Raw genomic sequence first — 19,806 nt, forward strand, 5'->3', positions numbered from 1 at the left:
TTACTGCTCTTTCTCTCTTTATTACATTATGATTTTGGTATGGTAGATGAGATTTTTAGTTCACTTATACCTTGTCTTCTCATTTCTTACTTTTCCAATATGGATAGGTTTCAGAGCCTTTTATTTTTCCTGGAGTTAATTACCCCTTCTTGGACTCTTTCTTTTTCTCACTTGCTTTGTTTTCCTTGAACATTTAAAATTTCCTACCCCCTCCAACAGCTATTTTCAGTTGTCAGTAGTAATAACTGGACTTCCTGCAGTGTACAAATGCTATGTGCATTTTTTTGAAGCTAAAAACTGTGTATATCTAGTGTTACTCTACTTAATCTGAAATTGTGAAAGGGAATTATACTCAGAAATTTGCAAATTCCATTTTTTACCCTTCCCCTTGGGGAATATCCCTCTTGGAACTTTCTCTTCCGTAGTCTGGATTGGTTGTTTTATTCTGTTTCTGCCAAAGAGCAGTTATTTTGAGATTTCCTCATCATGAATATAGGAGAGCTTTTACCTCTTTCTTGGGTTTCAAGCTCTAATTCTGAGAGTTTATAAGACCCAGAATTTTCTGGGCTGATGCCTGTCTTTAGAGGAGTGCATCATCCTACAACTTCTTGATAAAAGATGCTTGGGATTAAAAAAAAAATTAAGATTTTGTAAATCTGAAACACACACTTGATGATCCAGTGGGGTATAGAGTTTTGATTTGGAAGTAATTTTTCCTTAGGGCTTTGAAGTCATCTCCATTCTTTTATAGCTTTTGTTTTTCTTAATGAGAAGTATGATAATTCTATGGATTCCCTTTGTATGACTTGTTTTTCTTCATGGAAGCCCTTAAAATGTTCTCTTTATCTTTGATATAAGTGTCGTTTTATAATATGCTTTGGTGTAAGTTTTCTTTCTCTAATTCATTGTGCTTACTTAGTGTGCCTTTTCAATTTATGGTACTCATGTCTTTCTCTTCAGAGAAATGTTATTGAGGTGCATGGCTGGCTTAGTATAGCATTGAGCTTTTCATCTTGGGGTCATGAGTTGAGCTCTATGTTGGGCTCAGAGTTTGCTTGGCCTAGAGTTTGCTTAAAAAATAAAAAAATTTTAAAAATCATCATTACTGTATATATTCTTATGTTGGTACTTCTCTTCCTGTGGTTTTCTCTATTTTTTTTTTAATAGTTGTACATTGGATCTTCTGTTTTAATCATTTAATTTAATTTTTTTTACTTTTTACATGCCAGATTTTTTTGGCTTTTTGAGGTATTTCCTTGATCCTTGTATTGTATTTTTAATATCTGCCATCATTTTTTTAATATCTAAGAATCTTTTTTGTTTATTGTTCCTTTTTTTTTGCTCTTCCTATTTTTGTTACATGGCTTATATCTTTTTCATACTTTTTAAAAAAGTATAAAGAGTGTTAAAGTTATCTTCTGTTTCCAGCACTGTTTTCTCTGAAGTGTTTTATTTACTTGTTTTCATCTCTGACTTGTCTGATTTCTGCTCATGGTAAAGATGAGATTTTAGGGGCGGCTGGGTGGCTCAGTGGGTTACGCCCCTGCATCTGGCTGTCTGCTCAGCAGGGAGTTTGCCCCCCCACCCCCCCCGCCTCTCTGCCTACTTGTGATCTCTCTCTCTCTCTGTGTCAAATAAATAAAGTCTTCAAAAAAAAGAAAAAAGATTAGATTTTAGGGGCACCTCAGTGGCTCATTTGGTTTAGCATCTGCCTTCAGCTCAGGTCATGATCCCAGGGTCCTGGGATTGAGCCCTGTGTGGAGCTCTGCTTGGCAGGAAGCCTGGTTCTCCCTTCCCCTACTTGTGGGTGCATGTGCTCTCTCAAATAAAATATTTTTTAAAAATTAGATTTTAATAAACTGAATATAAGCTCTGTGTAGTTTGTATGCAGGGTACTATTGGCTGGCTTGATGGGCTTCACAGTAGGGTGATGAAATGGACACTCAGGTTTTTGTTGGCAGAATCCCAGTGTTGGTATTCTTACTTTTACTACTGTGCCAAGGAGTTCCTCATTGAAGGATCTGCCTGGGGAATGTATACCTAACTGCTGAAATCCCATAGCTGGACAGGAAAGGAGGTTTAAGGTCTCTACCATTCCTTAAAGCAACCTTCTTGTGAATATCCTGTCTTTAGTTCATTAAATGCTTCTTAATCATAGTTAAGATGAGTAACTCTCCCAACTCCTTCCACTTTTGTTAGTTTCTGGTGTTTTAATTTCCTGAATCATTTTGGGATTCTGCAGGGGCAGTAACATGTATTTTACTGTCTTGAAAATCTCAGACACAAACATATACATGTTGCATGCATGCATAGACACATTCTCTTAATCCTTTACGGATATATTAATATCCTCTAGTTTTAGTACATTTTTAAACTTTGTTTAGAATGTCTATCTTGTCTTTTCATCATTTTTATCGTTTTTTTCTTAACGTGGTTCAATCTTTAATCTTTTGTTCATATATGAGTCTTTTTCCTGTCTTGCCAAAAATATGTAAATCTGATATTTTCTTCTAATTTTTTAATAGTTTTTTTTTGTTATTCATTCATCTGGCATCTAAGTTTGTGTCATTTTTTTTTTAATATTTTATTTATTTGATAGAGAAAAATCACAACTAGGCAGAGAGGCAGGCAGAGAGAGAAGAGGAAGCAGGCTCCTTGCGTAGCAGAGAGCCTGATGTGGGGCTCGATCCCAGGACTCTGGGATCATGACCTGAGCCGAAGGCAGAGGCTTTAAGCCACTGAGCCACCCAGGCGCCCCTAAGTTTGTGTCATTTTTAAGTCATAGATTAACTTTTTATTTTGTCCACCTTTTTTGTGTTGATTTAAAATACCTTCTTTATCATATACTAAATTCTCACATGTACATTATTCTGCTTTCTTGGAACTGTTTTGTGATCCATTTTTCTGTTACCTGGCCAATATCATACTTTTAATCACTGTAGCTTCCTAATTTCTTTTGATATCTTTCAGGAAAATGTCCTCCGCATTGTCCTTTTTGTATGTTAGCTGAATGTTAGAATTTGTTTTACCTGTTCCACTTAAAATTTGTTAGACCTTTGATTGGAATTTTATTAAAGTTGTAGATTAATTCAGGTAGTATAGTTCATACTGTTAAAAATCTCTCTTGATTGTAAGATATATTTTGGTAATATGTACCTAAAAGTTTTATCCCACTGGGATATCAAATCCAGTGATTAAGATTTTTTTTTTTATTTGACAGAGAGAGATCACACTAGACAGAGGCAGGCAGAGAGAGAGGGAAGCAGGCTCCCCGCTGAGCAGAGAGCCCGATGCGGGACTTGATCCCAGGACCCTGAGATCATGACCTGAGCCGAAGGCAGTGGCTTAACTCACTGAGCCACCCAGGCGCCCCCAAATCCAGTGATTAAAATTGCTTACAAAAATCTCTTGAAATGAGTTAGGTTGTTTAAAAACACATGGTGTTATTGTTGTGTTGTTTTAGTAATCTGTAATTTTAGAATCAGGAGAGACTTTTGGAAGTTTTAAAAACGTGTATACTTCTCATTACCTTACAAGGCAGTTGGGTTCCTTCTCGGAGAATTATTTTGCCAGAAAATTAGTCCTTAAATTGAGATAAAATTTGTCTCTGTCTTCTGCTGTAGATGAATCTATTTGACAGACATTTCAAATTTCAGAAATATTTAAGTATCTGCATTGTCACTCTTGGTATGTTTGCAGTGTGTACATTTTGCATTGTAACTCTGTATAATATAAAATTACATCAAAGTATGTATATTCCTGTTTCCTTACTCTTGAAAAAGTGGCTGTTGTACACTTTTTTTGTTATTCCTTCTGCCTTTTATTCCCTACTTGTATAGGAAGCAGTTAAATGTAATTTTGAATTTAGCATGATCTTCTGAAATTTTGAAATGTTTTATTTATTTTTAATTTTTAAAAAATTGTATAACTGACATATTAGTTTTAGTTGTACAACTTAATGATTTGATATTTGTATTATTATAAGGTACAGAAATATTTTAAAAGTGATTTTATTTTGGAAAGATAACTTAGAGGTGATTTAATTTTTCAGGACTTTCGAGCACGCTGTTCTAGCTGCAGGAACAGATTTCCGATCTGACAGACTGTGGGAAATGTATATAAACTGGGAAAATGAACAGGGTAACCTGAGAGAAGTTACAGCTATATATGATCGTATTCTTGGTATTCCAACACAGCTGTATAGTCACCATTTTCAGAGGTGGGTGGAAAAATCCAATCATTAAAATATATTTGATGATTCAGGTAATTAAGTAATGTTGAGGATTATAATTCTCTTGAAATGTCATGTGAGATTCTTTTAGATAAAAAGAGGAATAAATTTTCTTACTTGATAATCACAATTAATACACTTTTAAATTTTAACTTTTTCCCATATACCTTAGGAAATGTTTAGGAACTTTACTGTTTTTAAAGATTTTATTAGAGACAGAAATAGTGACAGAGAGCATGAGTAGGGAGGAGAGGGAGAACCAGGCTCCCCGCTGAGTTGGGAGCCTGATGTAGGGCTTCTTTTCAGGACCCTGGGATCATGACCTAAACCAAAGACAGACACCAACTGAGCCACCCAGGTGCCTACTGTTTTTAAACACAAGTTTTTTTTTATCCATTTTATAGATGAGGAATAATGGGAATCCTATCTAAGGTGTTTCAGAGTGGTGAAGGAATGAGAAAATAGAACCCAAGTTTAATTATTCTTTGTGGTACTAAGTTAATAGAGTACATGGCACATAAATATGCTTATTTGAAACTTAGTGGTTTACTCGGGGCTCCTTGGCTGGTTCTGTCTGTGGAGCATGTGACTTTTGATCTCAGGGTTGTACGTTCAAGCCCCAAGTTGGGTGTAGAGATTACTTTAAAAAAAAAATCTTAAAAACAGAAACTTAATGATGTATTAAAGGTACATTCTTGTGATTCATATAACACCTTATACTGAAAATATCTATTTTTGAAAAGATCTGTTTTATGTAGTAAATCTAAATTTGTTTGTATTCAGTCAAAAATAATTTCATTTAAATTTTCCACTATGATTTTGTCATGACTGGTATTATTTCATTTTTATGAGTACTGTTAAAACAACTAATTCTGTGTGATGTGATTTCCACATTGTTTTCTGATGTACTCAAAATATCCCACTGCTTAAGGACTCAGTCTTTCTGAACAAGAAAGTATGTATTGTAAGTATCTACTGTGTTGATAATACTTGCATGTTTTTTAGCTACCATATTTTCTACATTTTTGTTAAAACTTTTATAAGTAGTGTAGTGTTAGAGCCTGTAAACTTAGTGCTTTTTTTTAGTAAGTGAATTTCCAAATTTTTTTATTTTACTAAAAAAGAAGACTATGAAGCATCTAAAAAGTTATGTGGATCAATTTGCTGAAGATTAGAGGATGTTATGCAGATCCAGATTAGGAATAGGAATTGTATAAATCTGAATATATGGTCTCTGTTTTTTACGAAATAGAGGAGATGTCCAGGTTTCTAGGGTATAATGACCTAGGAAGACACTTGATTGAAGACATTATTAGGGGCACCTCGGTGGCTCAGTGGATTAAAGCCTCTGCCTTCAGATCAGGTCGTGGTCCGGGGGTCCTGGGATTGAGCCTGCATTGGGCTCTCTGCTCAGCAGGAGGCCTGCTTCCCCTCCTCTCTCTCTCTGCCTGCTTCTCTGCCTACTTGTGATCTCTGTCAAATAAATAAATAAAATCTTTAAAAAAAATAAAGACATTATTAACACAAGGCTTGACATACGGAAATGCTTGATGCATATTTTTTGAATAAAAGAATACAAAGATTTTAAAAATCCTTATGAGACAAAGAGGATACCTTTTCCTCAACCAATTCTTACGGGATCTACAGTATAGATAAAGTCTGTAATAAGAACTTTAGTTTTGGGGGGCGCCTGGGTGGCTCAGTGGGTTGAGCCTCTGCCTTCGGCTCAGGTCATGATCTCAGGGTCCTGGGATGGAGTCTCGCATCGGGCTCTCTGCTTGGCAGGGAGCCTGCTTCCTCCTCTCTCTCTCTCTACCTGTCTCTCTGCCTGCTTGTGATTTCTCTCTGCCAAATAAATAAAATCTTAAAAAAAAAAAAGATCTTTATTTTTGGTAAGAAAAATAAAATATAATTAGGAAACAATTGCTACATGGCATTTGCTGTATGTCAGACGCCATTCTGAATGCTTATTTATAACTTACAGCATTATAACTTAAGCATATAACTTAACAGTGTTTATAATTGATTTAATCCTCACAATAAGCCAGTGAGGATTTAATCCTCATAATAAGCCAGTGAGGTATATTATTATCCCCACTTTATGGGGATATTATTATCCCCATTTTATGGAAGTAGAGGCACAGAAACATTAAAATATTTGCATGAGGGGCACCTGGGTGGCACAGTCATTATTAAGCACCTGCTTTCTGCTCAGGTCATGATCCCAAGGTCCTGAGATCAAGCCCCACATTGGACTCCCTGCTCAGTGGGAAGCCTGCTTCTCCCTCCTCCTCTCCCTCTCCCACTGCCCCTGCTTGTGTTCCCTCTCTTGCTATCGCTCTCTGTCAAATAAATAAAATCTGCCCCCCCAAAAAAAAAAGTATTTGCATGAGGTCACAGAGTTAGTGTTTGGAAGCTGATTGAAACATAAATGGTGTAGTCAAATAAATTAAAAAAAAAAAATCTTTAAAACAAAAAAAAAAAGGGGGAGGCGCCTGGGTGGCTCAGTGGGTTAAAGCCTCTGCCTTCGGCTCAGGTCATGATCCCAGGGTCCTGGGATCGAGCCCCGCGTCGGGCTCTCTGCTCTGAGGGGCGCCTGCTTCCTCCTCTCTCTCTGCCCGCCCCTCTGCCTACTTGTGATCTCTGTCTGTCAAATAAATTAAAAAACAACAACTTTAGAAACATAAATGGTGTGGCTTCAAAGTTCTTGATGTAGTCTCCTCCAAATCTTTATGTTGTTGTTGTTAAATGAAGATCCCAGGAAGCCTGGGTGGCTCAGTCGGTTAAGCGTCTATGTTTGGGTCGGGTCATGATCTCAGGGTTCTGGAATAAAGCCCTGCATTGGGTTCCATGCTCAGTGGGGACCCTGCTTCTCCCTCTGCCCCACCACCCCCATTTGTGCTCTTTTTCTCTCTCAAATAAAATCTTAAAAAAAAAAGTGAATATCCCGGGCACCTGACTGGCTCAGTGGGTTAAAGCCTCTGCCTTTGGCTCAGGTCATGATCCCAGGGTCCTGGGATCGAGCCCCACATCAGCTCTCTGCTCGGCAGGGAGCCTGCTTCCCTTCCTCTCTCTCTGCCTGCTTGTGATCTCTGTCTGTCAAATAAATAAATAAAATCTTAAAAAAAAAAAGTGAATATCCCAGTACGTTTTTAAAATTATATATATACTTATAATAGACATTGGTGGATTGCATTACACATACTGCTCTTTAATCTGCACTCTTTTTTTTTTTTTTAAAGCTTTATTTGAGAGAGAGAGGGAGAAGGGGAGAGAGCATCTTAAGTAGACTCTCTGCTGAGTATGGAGCTCGATGCAGGGCTCACTCTTAATGACCCTGAGATCATTACCTGAGCTGAAATCACGAGTCCGATGCTTAACTGATTGAGCCATCCAGGCACCCCTAATCTCCTCTTTTTCTTTTAATATATTGATAACCACTTTCCTTACCAGTGTTTATAGCAAACTCACAAGTAGTGTTTGGGTAAGTAAATCTTAAAACATGACTGACGGTTTTGAGAACCGTGGAATGTTTTCTTTTGCCTAATACACTCCTACTTGGTCATTTATTTGGTACTTGTTATATAAAGATTATATACTATTTAAGTTGTAGAAGTAAAGGCTCAGAGAAGCTATGTGTGAATGGTGTTGGCTCTTAAGCTGGTCAGAAGTGTGGAGGAGGAAGCATGTTTAAAACAAAAGTGTTCAGCAGCACCTGGGTGGCTCAGTTGGTTGGGCGCAGACTCTTGATTTCAGCTCCGGTGGGGGTCTTAGGGTCATGGGATCGAGACCCAGGTGGGGCTCCCCGCTCAGTGGCAGATTTGCTTGGGATTCTTCTCTCCCTACACCCCCCCCACTACTTTGCGCATGTGCACACTTTCCTCTCAAATAAATATTTTAAAATTATTATAATTATTATAATAATACATTATAATGATACATTATTATATAATTTTATCATAATAAAAATCTTTATTATTTTTATTTTTTTAAGATTTTTGTCAGATAGCTGTAGGCAGAGCGGACAGAGCAGAGAGGGAGAAACAGACTCCCTGCTGAGTTAATAGCATGATGTGGGAAGGTTGATGTGGGACTTGATCCCACCGGGATCATGACCCCAGCCGAAGGCAGACGCTTAACCATCTGAACCATACAAATCTCCCTCAAATAAATCTTTTTTTTTTTTTAAGATTTTATTTATTTATTTATTTGACAGAGAGATCACAAGTAGGCAGATAGGCAGGCAGAGGTAGAGAGAGAAGCAGGCTCCCCACTGAGCCACCCAGGCGCCCCTCAAATAAATGTTAAGAAAAGTGTTGTGGGGCGCCTGGGTGGCTCAGTGGGTTAAGCCTCTGCCTTCGGCTCAGGTCATGATCTCAGGGTCCTGGGATCGAGCCCCGCATCGGGCTCTCTGCTCAGCAGGGAGCCTGCTTCCCCCTCTCTCTCTACCTGCCTCTCTATCTACTTGTGATCTCTCTCTATATATCAAATAAATAAAATCTTTAAAAAAAAAAAAAAAAAAAAAAAAAAGAAAAGTGTTGTAAGTGCTGTCATAGAAATATTTCTGTTGTGTAGGTTTGTATATTGGATATATAGTGATGACATTATCTCTAAGGAAATACATAATTTAAAATTTTCCTTAGCATGAGAGTTTGTGATGTTGATTTAACTTCTCAGACCTGGTCCCCAGTAGTTCCTAAGCTCCAGACCTATTTGAATACTGATAATTTCCCAGCAGGCACTGTTCTTTTGTGATTTGGTGATTTTAATACCTTTTCTGCTTCCCATTTGCCTGGTTAATTCATAGTACTCAAAACCATACAGCTTAATGTTTTCTGTGTGAAACTTTAATTTGCCAAAATAGAATGTTCTGTTATTTGTGCCAGCACTCTGCCACTTTATTTACATTTGTCTTTTTTTTTTTTTTAAAGATTTTCTTTATTTATTTGACAGACAGAGATTACAGGTAGGCAGAGAGGGAAGCAGAGAGATCGGGGAAGCAGGCTCCCTGACAAGCAGAGAGCCCGACTCGGGGCTCGATCCCAGGACCCTGGGATCATGACCCAAGCCGAAGGCAGAGGCTTAACCCACTGAGCCACCCAGGTGCCCCTACATTTGTCTTTAAAAAAAAAAAAAAAAAATTATTTATTTTAGGGAGGAAGCAGACACAGGGAGAGAGTAACTTTAGTAAATTCCATGCTGAGCATGGAGCCTAGCATGGAGCTTCACGTGGGGCTCCATTCTTTGATCCCAAAATCGACCTGAGCTGAAACCCAGGGTCCGGAGGCTTAAACCAACTGTGCCACCCACACACCCCTACTTACTTTAACACTAATAACATTGCTTTGAAAGTATGTCTCTTTTTTAAACTGCTGTGCATATCTGTCAGTTTCTGAGACTTATTAATTTCTTTTATTCTTAGTATGTAGGGCTCAGGATCAGGTCTTGATCCTGGGGTTTTGGGATCAGGCCCCACATTGGGCTCCCTGCTCAAGCAGGGAGTCTACTTCTCCCTCTCCCTATGCCCCTCCCCCCAAGTTGTCCACGTCCGTGCGTGCTCATTCCTTCTCTCCCAAATAAATAAAATCTAAGAAAAGAAAAAACTTGCCCAAAGTCAAGTAACTAATAATGTACAGAATTAGGATTTGAATTTATGCCTGTCCATGCTTTCTCTGTTATATTGCAAAGGCATGAAAGAAATGCGGGTATCCTCAAGTGGTCAGTTTTTATTATAAAAAAGGATAGAAAGGGTTTGGTGTTTCATATCAGACTTTTTTTGAAAGAGTACTGTGTAGTAAGAATTGAATGTGGGATCCAAAATTATACTTCTTGGGCATCTGCGTGGCTCAGTCATTAAGTGTCTGCCTTCGGCTCAGGTCATGATTCCAGGGTCCTGGGATCGAGTCTCACATTGGGCTCCCTGCTCTGGGGTAAGCCTGCTTCTCCGTCTCCCTCTCCCACTCCCTTGCTTGTGTTCCCTCTCTCACCATGTCTCTCTCTCTCTGTCAAATAAATAAATAAAATCTTAAAAAACAATAAAATAAAATTATATTTCTTATATAGAGCATTTATTTTTATTGGCTTCTTTTAGATTTAAAGAACATGTACAGAATAACTTGCCTAGAGATCTGTTAACTGGTGAACAGTTTATTCAGCTGCGAAGGGAATTAGCTTCTGTAAATGGACATAGTGGTGATGATGGTCCTCCTGGTGATGATCTACCGTCGGGAATTGAAGACATTACCGATCCAGCAAAGGTAACCAGACTTAGTAAAAAATCCTTCAATGCATGGGAAACTGGACTTTATATCCCTTGACTGTATGTGTTGTATGACTTGTATCTCGTATAAAATTAATATCTAATTAAGGCAAGTGGGACTTCTTTAGCTATAATGTGGTTTAAATACAGATTTAAGGTAGAGAATCTATTTTACTATGAGACACCTGGAAATAGCTTAGAAGGGACGTTTTGCCCATGCAGTAATCTACTGGTCCACTTTAAACACACACAAGAAAGTGGTTTATTAGGAAATCCTATTATAAATTTTAGTATTGTTATTTTACTTTGCACATAATTAACAGTTTAAAACCTACCACTATTCTCAGATTATAAAGTAGGTGTGGATATTTAAATGTAAGCCACAATATTAAAAAATTTCAGTATGTAACTTGTGTGATTTAAATTTTTTTCATTTTCTTCCCAAGCTTATTACAGAAATAGAAAACATGAGACATAGAATCATTGAAATTCATCAAGAAATGTTTAATTATAATGAGCATGAAGTCAGTAAAAGGTGGACATTTGAAGAAGGTGTAAGTATTTTTGTTTTGTAATAGGCTTCAAAATATAAAGGTAGAAATAATGTATTTTCCTTTTAGTTTTGAGTAATGTCTCTACTCCTTTTTATTTTTGCCTATTTAGATAACCATCAATTTCCCTTGATCATTTTTATCATTTTCCATTATCAATTTTAAAATCAAGAATGAATTCATATTTACTCAAGTTGGAAGATAACCGTTTTTTGCAGTTACTCAGTTTTTAAAATCAACTTAATTGAGTTCATACTTTATGTACAACAGAATGTACCCATTTTATTTATTTATTTATTTATTTATTTATTTATTTTAAAGATTTTATTTATTTATTTGACAGAGAGAGATACAAGTAGGCAGAGAGGCAGGCAGAGAGAGTGAGAGGGAAGCAGGCTCCCTGCCGAGCAGGGAGCCCGATGCGGGACTCGATCCCAGGACCCTGAGATCATGACCTGAGCCAAAGGCAGCGGCTTAAACCACTGAGCCACCCAGGCGCCCGAATGTACCCATTTTAGATGGGTAGTAAAATGAGGGTTTCCCTCCACAGATTCTAATTTACTTCTGTTTTTTTTAAAACAATTTTGAGATAAAATGCACTTACAATATATATAGTTCATCCATTTAAAGTGTATAATTCAGTAGTTTTTAGTGTATTCACAGATAGGTACAGCCATCACTGTGGTCCATTTCGGAACATTTCATCATCTCACAAAGCAGTCCTTTACCCTTTACCTTTAGCTGTCACCCCTCTACTCCCTCACCTGTCTGCTCCACCGCTTATCCCCAGCCCTAAGGTACTACTAATCTACTTTCTGTTTCTATAGATTTTCCTGTTCTGGCCTTTCATTTGAGTGGAATCATACAGTATGTTGTTTTTTGCTGATTGGCTATGAGATTTGACTATATATTCAGATTACAGTGCACCACAGCAATCAGGATATGAAACTAGTCTGTCATCCCAGAAAGTTCCTTTGGCCCCTTTTTCATTCAGTAACCTCCACCCCACTCCTAGCCCTAGGCAATTACCAATCTGTTTTCTGTTTTATAGTTTGTGTTTAGTTTTAAAATACTCAATAAGGAAAAAAATTTACTGGACATAAAATTGTGTAGTGCCATTACAATTACTAAATAAATGGAAAATACATTCTATTTCTTCAATTTGTAAAGCCTAAGAAATTTAATTTTAAAAGTTTTTATTGTGAAGTATGGGGATTAAAATTTTTTTGGTTCACCGTAATTGCAGACATAATTTAGATAATTCCTATTATTGCTATAGTTATACATTTTCTGGTGTTGGTATTCGTTTTACTTTCATTCCTATGTCATACTTTTTTTGGTCATACTTTCATTACAGATTAAAAGACCTTATTTTCATGTGAAACCATTGGAAAAGGCACAACTAAAAAACTGGAAAGAATACTTAGAATTTGAAATTGAAAATGGGACTCATGAACGAGTTGTGGTTCTCTTTGAAAGATGTGTCATATCATGTGCCCTCTATGAGGAGTTTTGGATTAAGGTAAGAAAATTAGCTGCTCTGAAACTTGAACATATTATAAACATTGATCTAGTGACTAACCTTTTTTGTACTTCTGTTGAATGTTGTTCATATAACTATATCTGTTGCATTAGGAGATGGTCTGCTTGCAACCAGATTTGACTGCTGCATATGCCAACCTCGTTGCCTCTCTTCGTCCTTCCTTACAGAAACTAGTCTAGTGGTTCAATAAAGGTGCTGAATGGGTTTAAAAATAGAATTTTATCGTTCTGTCACATATTTAATGGCTTGTTCAACTGTAAATTATTCAGTATTTCCTCTGTTTCTGTGTGTAGTATGCCAAGTACATGGAAAACCATAGCATTGAAGGAGTGAGGCATGTCTTCAGCAGAGCTTGCACTATTCATCTCCCAAAGAAACCCATGGTGCATATGCTTTGGGCAGCTTTTGAGGAACAGCAGGGTAAGAATGAGGAAATTCAGTTGATATTTTGGGGATTTTAAGTTACTTCAGGAAAAAGTTTAGGAATTGAGTCTTGAGGGATGGTGTAAAGCAGAGGTCATTAGATTTTTTCTATAAAGGGCCAGATAGTAAATAGTTTAGGCTTTGCAAGCCATATGGTCTCTTTCCAGACAACTCTGCCGTTATAGCCCAAATACATCTGTAGATAGTAGATAAACAAATGAGCACGGCTATTTCCAGTTTTAAATTAAAAACAAAACAAAACAAAACAAAAACAGGCAGAGAGCTGGATTTAGCCTGTGGACTGTTATTTGCCATACCTTGCATAAAGGATATTTCAGAAGTTTAAACAGAAGCATAAACATTTAATTAACATTTCTAGGTAATATTAACGAAGCCAGGAATATCTTGAGAACATTTGAAGAATGTGTTCTAGGATTGGCAATGGTTCGTTTGAGAAGAGTAAGTTTAGAGCGACGGCATGGAAATATGGAAGAAGCTGAACATTTGCTTCAGGATGCCATTAAGAATGCCAGATCAAATAATGAATCATCGTTTTATGCTATCAAACTAGCTCGGCATCTTTTCAAAATACAAAAAAACCTTCCAAAATCAAGAAAGGTGCTTTTGGAAGCGATCGAAAGAGACAAAGTATGTATTTGTATTTTAGAATATATTTCATAAAAAACAAAAACAACCCAAAAAACAGTGCTTGTTTGTTTTCTCATTTTGGCAACTGTGATGAAAGATTTGGTCTGTATGTAATATATTTCATTACTAAATGAAGACAACAGTCCCTCTAAACTGATGTTGCCATTCTTCAAAAATTTTTTGAATTATTAGGAATTAAAAGGTTGAGAAAATTAAAATTATTGGATTAAAAATGGTTGTAGACTTTGTGACACGTTCTGTTTCTCTGATGTTTAGAAATTTTATAGCAGATTTACTGATTAAGTAGAGGAGGACCTGGGAGAGTACCTTATAATCAAAAGCATGACAGTTGTCTACGTTTTATCTGCTATACCAGTGAGATTCTCCTTTTCCAAAGTATTTCACTCTATCAGATGATAAAAGGCAGTGTATATAATGTTTCTAAGTTTTTAAGGATTTTCAGCTAATACCAGGTCTGTTTAAGACACAGGTCTGTAACTGTGTTTCCCAGCTGCAGTTGAAGATGATTACAGTTGTAAAGATTTAAACTAATGGGAACTGTAGAAACTATTTTTTAATGTTTTATTTTTTTATTTATCATAGTAAGATCAAGCCACATTAAACCCAAGGTAATAAGATTTTCACTTACTGGGATTTAACGATTTTCGTAATTTGGGAGATAGTAGGATGATGTCATTATTTCTCAGTGTGCTAATTAGTTTTTTGATGTGTTTTGATGTATGCTCAAAACATTTAACATGTTAGATTTTAATATGATTTTCAATATTTTTCAAATTTAGACATAAGGCATTTTAAATATCTGTTCTAATCAAAATATCTTAGAATTATTATTAATTGATACTGCTTTTTACACAGGAGAATACAAAGTTATACCTCAATTTACTTGAAATGGAATATAGTGGTGACCTCAAACAAAATGAAGAAAATATCTTAAATTGTTTTGACAGAGCTATACATGGTTCATTACCTATTAAAATGAGAATTACATTTTCTCAGAGAAAAGTGGAATTTCTTGAAGATTTTGGTTCAGATGTTAATAAGTAAGATCTTAATTATATATTATCTATTTATTTGCATAGTCAATGAGCATTGATAATTTTGGTTGGGAGTTTGATGATTAGTACAAATTAATATATTGTTAAATTTAAAATGTTTGCCTAGGTTACTTTTTCCTCATATATATGGAAGGTAAACTCAATTTTGCAAATGTGTATGTATTTAACAGGAGGATAGATGGTTTGTCTTTCCTTCAGAATTGTTTTCAAAATTTTAGCATGGTAATGTAAGCAATGAGCGAAGGCAGGAAACAGCAATCCCATGAAAAAGAAATGGGTCAAGGATTGAACCCTAAAACACAGGAATAGAATATAGGCCACTAAAAGTGGATGGGTTTAATCTGAAATAGGGACATTGTTTTATCTCTGATTGGAGAAAATGGATGTGGTTGCACAGATCATGCCTAATGGACTCAATTTAATGCATTGTAAGAAGCTGAAAGTTGAGGATGGTGGAAGGATTCACTCTAAGGCATTTGGGAAAAGGAGAAGTTTAGGATTTATATTTGCAAAATAGAAGAGTAGAAGTACTGATAAAATGTTGCTGCTGTTGTTCTTAACTGATTTTAGTAGGGAACTATCCCACTTATTAGTAGGTATGTCCCTTTTTTCCTTTGAAAGAACTTTTGATAAAATGAGAATTTATGTGTCTTTATATATGTGTGTATATAGTTTTGATGGTTGAGTAAAATTTAGTTAAAAAACATTTTAACATGAGTTAATTTTTAATACAATCGTATGCATATGCCTGACACATTAAATGTGTTTTATGAATTATCTAATGTAAAATATGTAAGTCTAATGAAAGAGGTGTAGGTACTGTTTTTTTGTTGTTGTTAGTACTGTTCTTTTAATAGATGAAGGGAGGCTTAAAGAGATTAATAGTGTTTGCAAAGGTCAGTTAGCTATTGTTTCATTGTGCAGCTGGGAATAGAACTTGCTTCAAAGTCTATGCCTCTAACCACATGTGCTGTATATTTGGTGTCTTCGGTTTATTTTGTACTGAAGAAAGTGCACAAAAGAAATGGGATATTTAATTCCAGGTTTTAGTCTAGTGGATTGTAAGATGATCAGAGGAAATATGTAAGTATCTGAAGTGGCACAAAACTTAAAGAAGGCTGTGATTTTTGTGGATCAGAGTGGATTTGTCATCTTTTGCAGAGGAGATGGGGTTTCATTTAGGTATTCCTGGATTCTGACAAGGAAAGGATAAAATGGTCAAAGAAAAGTTCATTTAAAAGTAACATCCGCTTTATTGGAGGGCTTTTGAAGTAGTAGAAATGTGATGTTGATTGTGCTGTGCATTGAACACTGGGCTGGGTTAGAGTGCATGCAGTACCAGAGATAACAGTAGGAAGCTGTTAGAGTTTTGACTGAGATGATATATTTGAATTTGGCAATAGTATGTGTACAAATCTGAGGCTCAACATAAAGATGACAGGCCCTTGCAAATATAGTTACAGAGGATCTGAATGTCAGGTCTAAGATTATTGTAGTTGAAATTTAAAAAGGGAATGATTAAAAAATAAATGAGCTTAGAAATTAGAAACTTAGAAATTTAGGTAACAGTATAAAGTATTGGTAAGAATTGATATTTAATTCAGACAATATATGCTTAAGTCTTAGCTTAGTCACTTTACCATTTGTGTATTCCTGTTTCAAATTTTCTCATGATTGAATCTCTTATCACCTAATCCACAAGTTGTTAAAAGTCTTAAAAGAATTTAGTCCATTTAAAGTGTTTGATGTTGAGTAAACCCTCAACCAGAGATTGCTGGTGTTAACAATTTTATAGCCTCTTGAACATTTTGGGATCAGTTACTGGTTATCATTAGATGTATATATACATATGCAGGCTTCCCAGGGAAGTTCTGCATGCATGTAAAGTATATAAGGTCATTTATACAGAAATATTATCTGTGTTCAGGTTTATGATTACTTTAAAAAAAAGAAGGCCATTTGTCTTTATAAAAAAAAATTCAGAAAATGGTAAAAGGAAAATACAATCTTTAGGATTTTTATAGTCAGTTTGGCTTCAGGTGACACCGTTTTTGAAGTTCTGAGTTCCAGGTGAGATAATGCACATATCAATGTTAAAATTTTTTTATTTATTAAAAATTACCTTCAAAAAATTTTGAGAGAGTGCACATGCATGCAGTGGGGAGGGGCAGAAGGAGAGGGCGAAAGAGTCGTAAGCAGACTGTGCATTGAGTGCAGAGCCCAGCACAGGCATGACCTCACAACCCAGAGATCATGACCCAAGTGAAACCAAGAGTTGGATGCTTAACCAACTGTGCCATGCAGGCACCTCCTAAAAACGACATTTATAACCAGTGATAACAGATTGTAGTTCTGTATTAGTTTTTTGTTTTTTTTTAAGATTTTACTTATTTGAGAGTGCAGAGAGAGCGAGCAAGCACAAGCAGGGTGTGGGGTGTTGGGAGAGGGCAGAAGGAGAGAGAGAAGCTAGCTCCCTACTGAGCAGGGATCCTGATGTGGTGTTCGATCCCAGGACGCTGGGATCATGACCCAAGCCAAAGGCAGACTCTTTTTTTTTTTTTTTTTTTTTTTTTAAAGATTTTATTTATTTATTTGACAGAGAGAGATCACAAGTAGGCAGAGAGGCAGGCAGAGAGAGAGGGAGGAAGCAGGCTCCCTGCTGAGCAGAGAGCCCGATGCGGGGCTCGATCCCAGGACTCTGGGATCATGACCCGAGCCCAAGGCAGAGGCTTAACCCACTGAGCCACCCAGGCGCCCCCAAAGGCAGACTCTTAACTGGCTGACCCATCCAGGCGCCCCTGTAGTTTTGTATTAGTTTTAATTCAATATATCACATGGCCAACGTTTAAATAAAATTTATCCTAACTGGTGTCAGGTATCTTAATAAGCACTGTTAAATTAGATCTGAAAGTATATAAATTACAAAATGGTCAGGACTCATTCTTTGCACTGACAAAACACACCCTCAAAGTCACTGTCTTAGTTGTGTAGTAAATTTCTTAGGTGGGCTCTCTGTCTGTTAGAAATTATAACCAAAGGTAGCTCTTGACCAGTATCTCATCACCTTCAGCCAACTGTAGTACAGAGAACAGGCATTTTTCTAATAGGTCAAGACTTACTTACTCAAGGACTTACTAAACATCTTGATTTGGGTCATATTGGTCAGGGGATATATTGTAATTGGCCAATGCCAGTCCTGAATCCCTGAAGCCCCATTTGAATCACATGGGCTGAGAAGCAAAGCAGAGTAACGGTTTCCCAAAGGAAATACATTGGAAAAGGTAGCTGCAAAGTTTGCTAATATTGGTTCAGTGGATATTCACTGCAACATATTTCTGTTTCCAAGTGGAAATAAGTCCAAAATTTAATAAATTTAAGTTTGGTTTTTGTATATTCCAGAGGTTTTTTTTTTCCTCCTTCCCTCTCAGGCTTCTGAATGCTTATGATGAACATCAAACACTCCTAAAAGAACAGGATTCTTTAAAGAGGAAAGCAGAAAATGGGTATGTACCGAAGGGACGCGTAAAAGAAGACATTTCATTGTGGAAATGCATTTAAAGATAAATATTTTTACATGTTACCTTCATGTTGTAGTTTAGATACTTTATATTCATGATTTTTAAAAATCATACAAAAGTGAGTGGTTAAAAACTTTACTAAAATAAATGTACGTAGGTACAAATGTACACGTTCATCCATTTGTTTTATAAGTACTTACCTATGGGAATTTTGAAAGTTTCTATTTTGTCCCTTTATTTAGATCAGAAGAACCAGAGGAAAAGAAAGTTCACACGGAAGATACAACTTCATCATCTACACAGATGATTGATGGTGATTTACAAGCAAATCAAGCTGCGTATAATTATAGCGCCTGGTATCAAGTGAGTTCACATAATTTAATCTTTTGTTCATGGATGTTAGTTAGAAAAGCATAAGTTAGGATAGGTTTTTCTTTTTTTTAAACCACTTCTACTCCAGACTGTATAATAAATTATTTTTTGTGGTTAAGTTTTAGAATTGTTAGCAGTGAACACATGCCTTTTTTCTTAATTATATCTACTTTTATAAATGGAATCAGCCAGTTCTAGCATGCTAACATGTGTGCTTTTTCCTTTCAGTACAATTATCAGAATCCTTGGAATTATGGACAGTATTACCCTCCCCCTCCAACCTGATGAGAAAATATATCAGATGGAATGTGTGAAAAATACGAAAATTATTTTTTTTTAACGAGGGATGTAAACATAGCATAAACTTGTTGTATTTGATAACTTGTCTTCCTGTTTCTGTGTAACATGATTTGTTTAGTAATAGGGGAAAATGTCACTTAGTAGTTTACCACAGATATTTCCTACCATTTATAAAATTTACTTTTTATTGGAGAACTATTTTTTTGATTTTTGCATTAAGTGGTCTAGAATTCTTTTGCAATGCATTTGCAACAGTTTTGTAGCCTTAAGGGGTAAGAATAAAGAAAAAAAACTGACTGTAAATCATGTCAGTATAGTACACGATTCTGAAAATACATAAGGGCTGGTTATTAAGGATTTACCTCTGTAAAAAAAAAAATGGATTTTTAACCTTTGATGACAAGGTTTTGTCTGTTTCATTTATCCTTGTGAATTTGGATTTAACTGCAGAAAAGATACACTATTAAATACTATGTCTTGGTATAGAGATTATAAATGAAAAATGGAATGTTTGCATCCCTTTTAAAAAATGAAAATCATATCAAAAGTATGTTGTTTCAGGAGACTTTGTATTTAGAATATTCATGTAAAACTTGTGAGCAAGCTTTCATTTTGATCAAACTGATCATCTTCATTTTTGTAATAAAACTGAAGACTCCTCAACAAATTGTTATGAATTTATTGGGGGGGGGGCTGGATCACCTAACAATATTAACTTTATTCATTATTAGTGATTCATTGGTTTTGAAGTATACTTTTCTTGGATTTAGTTATCTTCTTGCCAGAATTAGATCATTTAGCTATTTTTGCTTCTCAGTTTCTGTGCTTGTCTTACTATACAGGGCTACTTCTTTTAAAATTTTAAGAGGAGGGGCGTCTGGATGG

The 19,806-nt window shown here is 36.0% G+C and overlaps 1 protein-coding gene and 1 non-coding gene across 7 annotated transcripts in view; both read left to right on the plus strand.

Moving 5' to 3' along the window:
* The window catches only part of PRPF39 (pre-mRNA processing factor 39), a 39,034-nt gene extending 19,450 nt beyond the window's left edge, over positions 1-19,584 (plus strand). For all 6 annotated transcript variants that reach the window (XM_046007710.1, XM_046007711.1, XM_046007712.1 and 3 more), the window contains 10 exons: positions 4,052-4,219; positions 10,323-10,488; positions 10,937-11,044; positions 12,399-12,563; positions 12,878-13,004; positions 13,387-13,655; positions 14,532-14,716; positions 18,160-18,234; positions 18,492-18,612; positions 18,850-19,584. In XM_046007710.1, the coding sequence (XP_045863666.1) occupies positions 4,052-4,219; positions 10,323-10,488; positions 10,937-11,044; positions 12,399-12,563; positions 12,878-13,004; positions 13,387-13,655; positions 14,532-14,716; positions 18,160-18,234; positions 18,492-18,612; positions 18,850-18,906 (1,441 nt within the window). In that variant the 3' untranslated portion in view covers positions 18,907-19,584. The remainder of the gene's footprint in view (positions 1-4,051; positions 4,220-10,322; positions 10,489-10,936; positions 11,045-12,398; positions 12,564-12,877; positions 13,005-13,386; positions 13,656-14,531; positions 14,717-18,159; positions 18,235-18,491; positions 18,613-18,849) is intronic.
* Positions 13,735-13,820, plus strand: LOC123945221. Its single transcript, XR_006819123.1, has one exon. It is a non-coding gene; the product is annotated as a small nucleolar RNA SNORD127 (small nucleolar RNA).
* Positions 19,585-19,806: the final 222 nt, after the last annotated feature.

The sequence above is a fragment of the Meles meles genome, chromosome 6, assembly GCF_922984935.1.
Source record: "Meles meles chromosome 6, mMelMel3.1 paternal haplotype, whole genome shotgun sequence".
NCBI lineage: Eukaryota > Metazoa > Chordata > Mammalia > Carnivora > Mustelidae > Meles > Meles meles.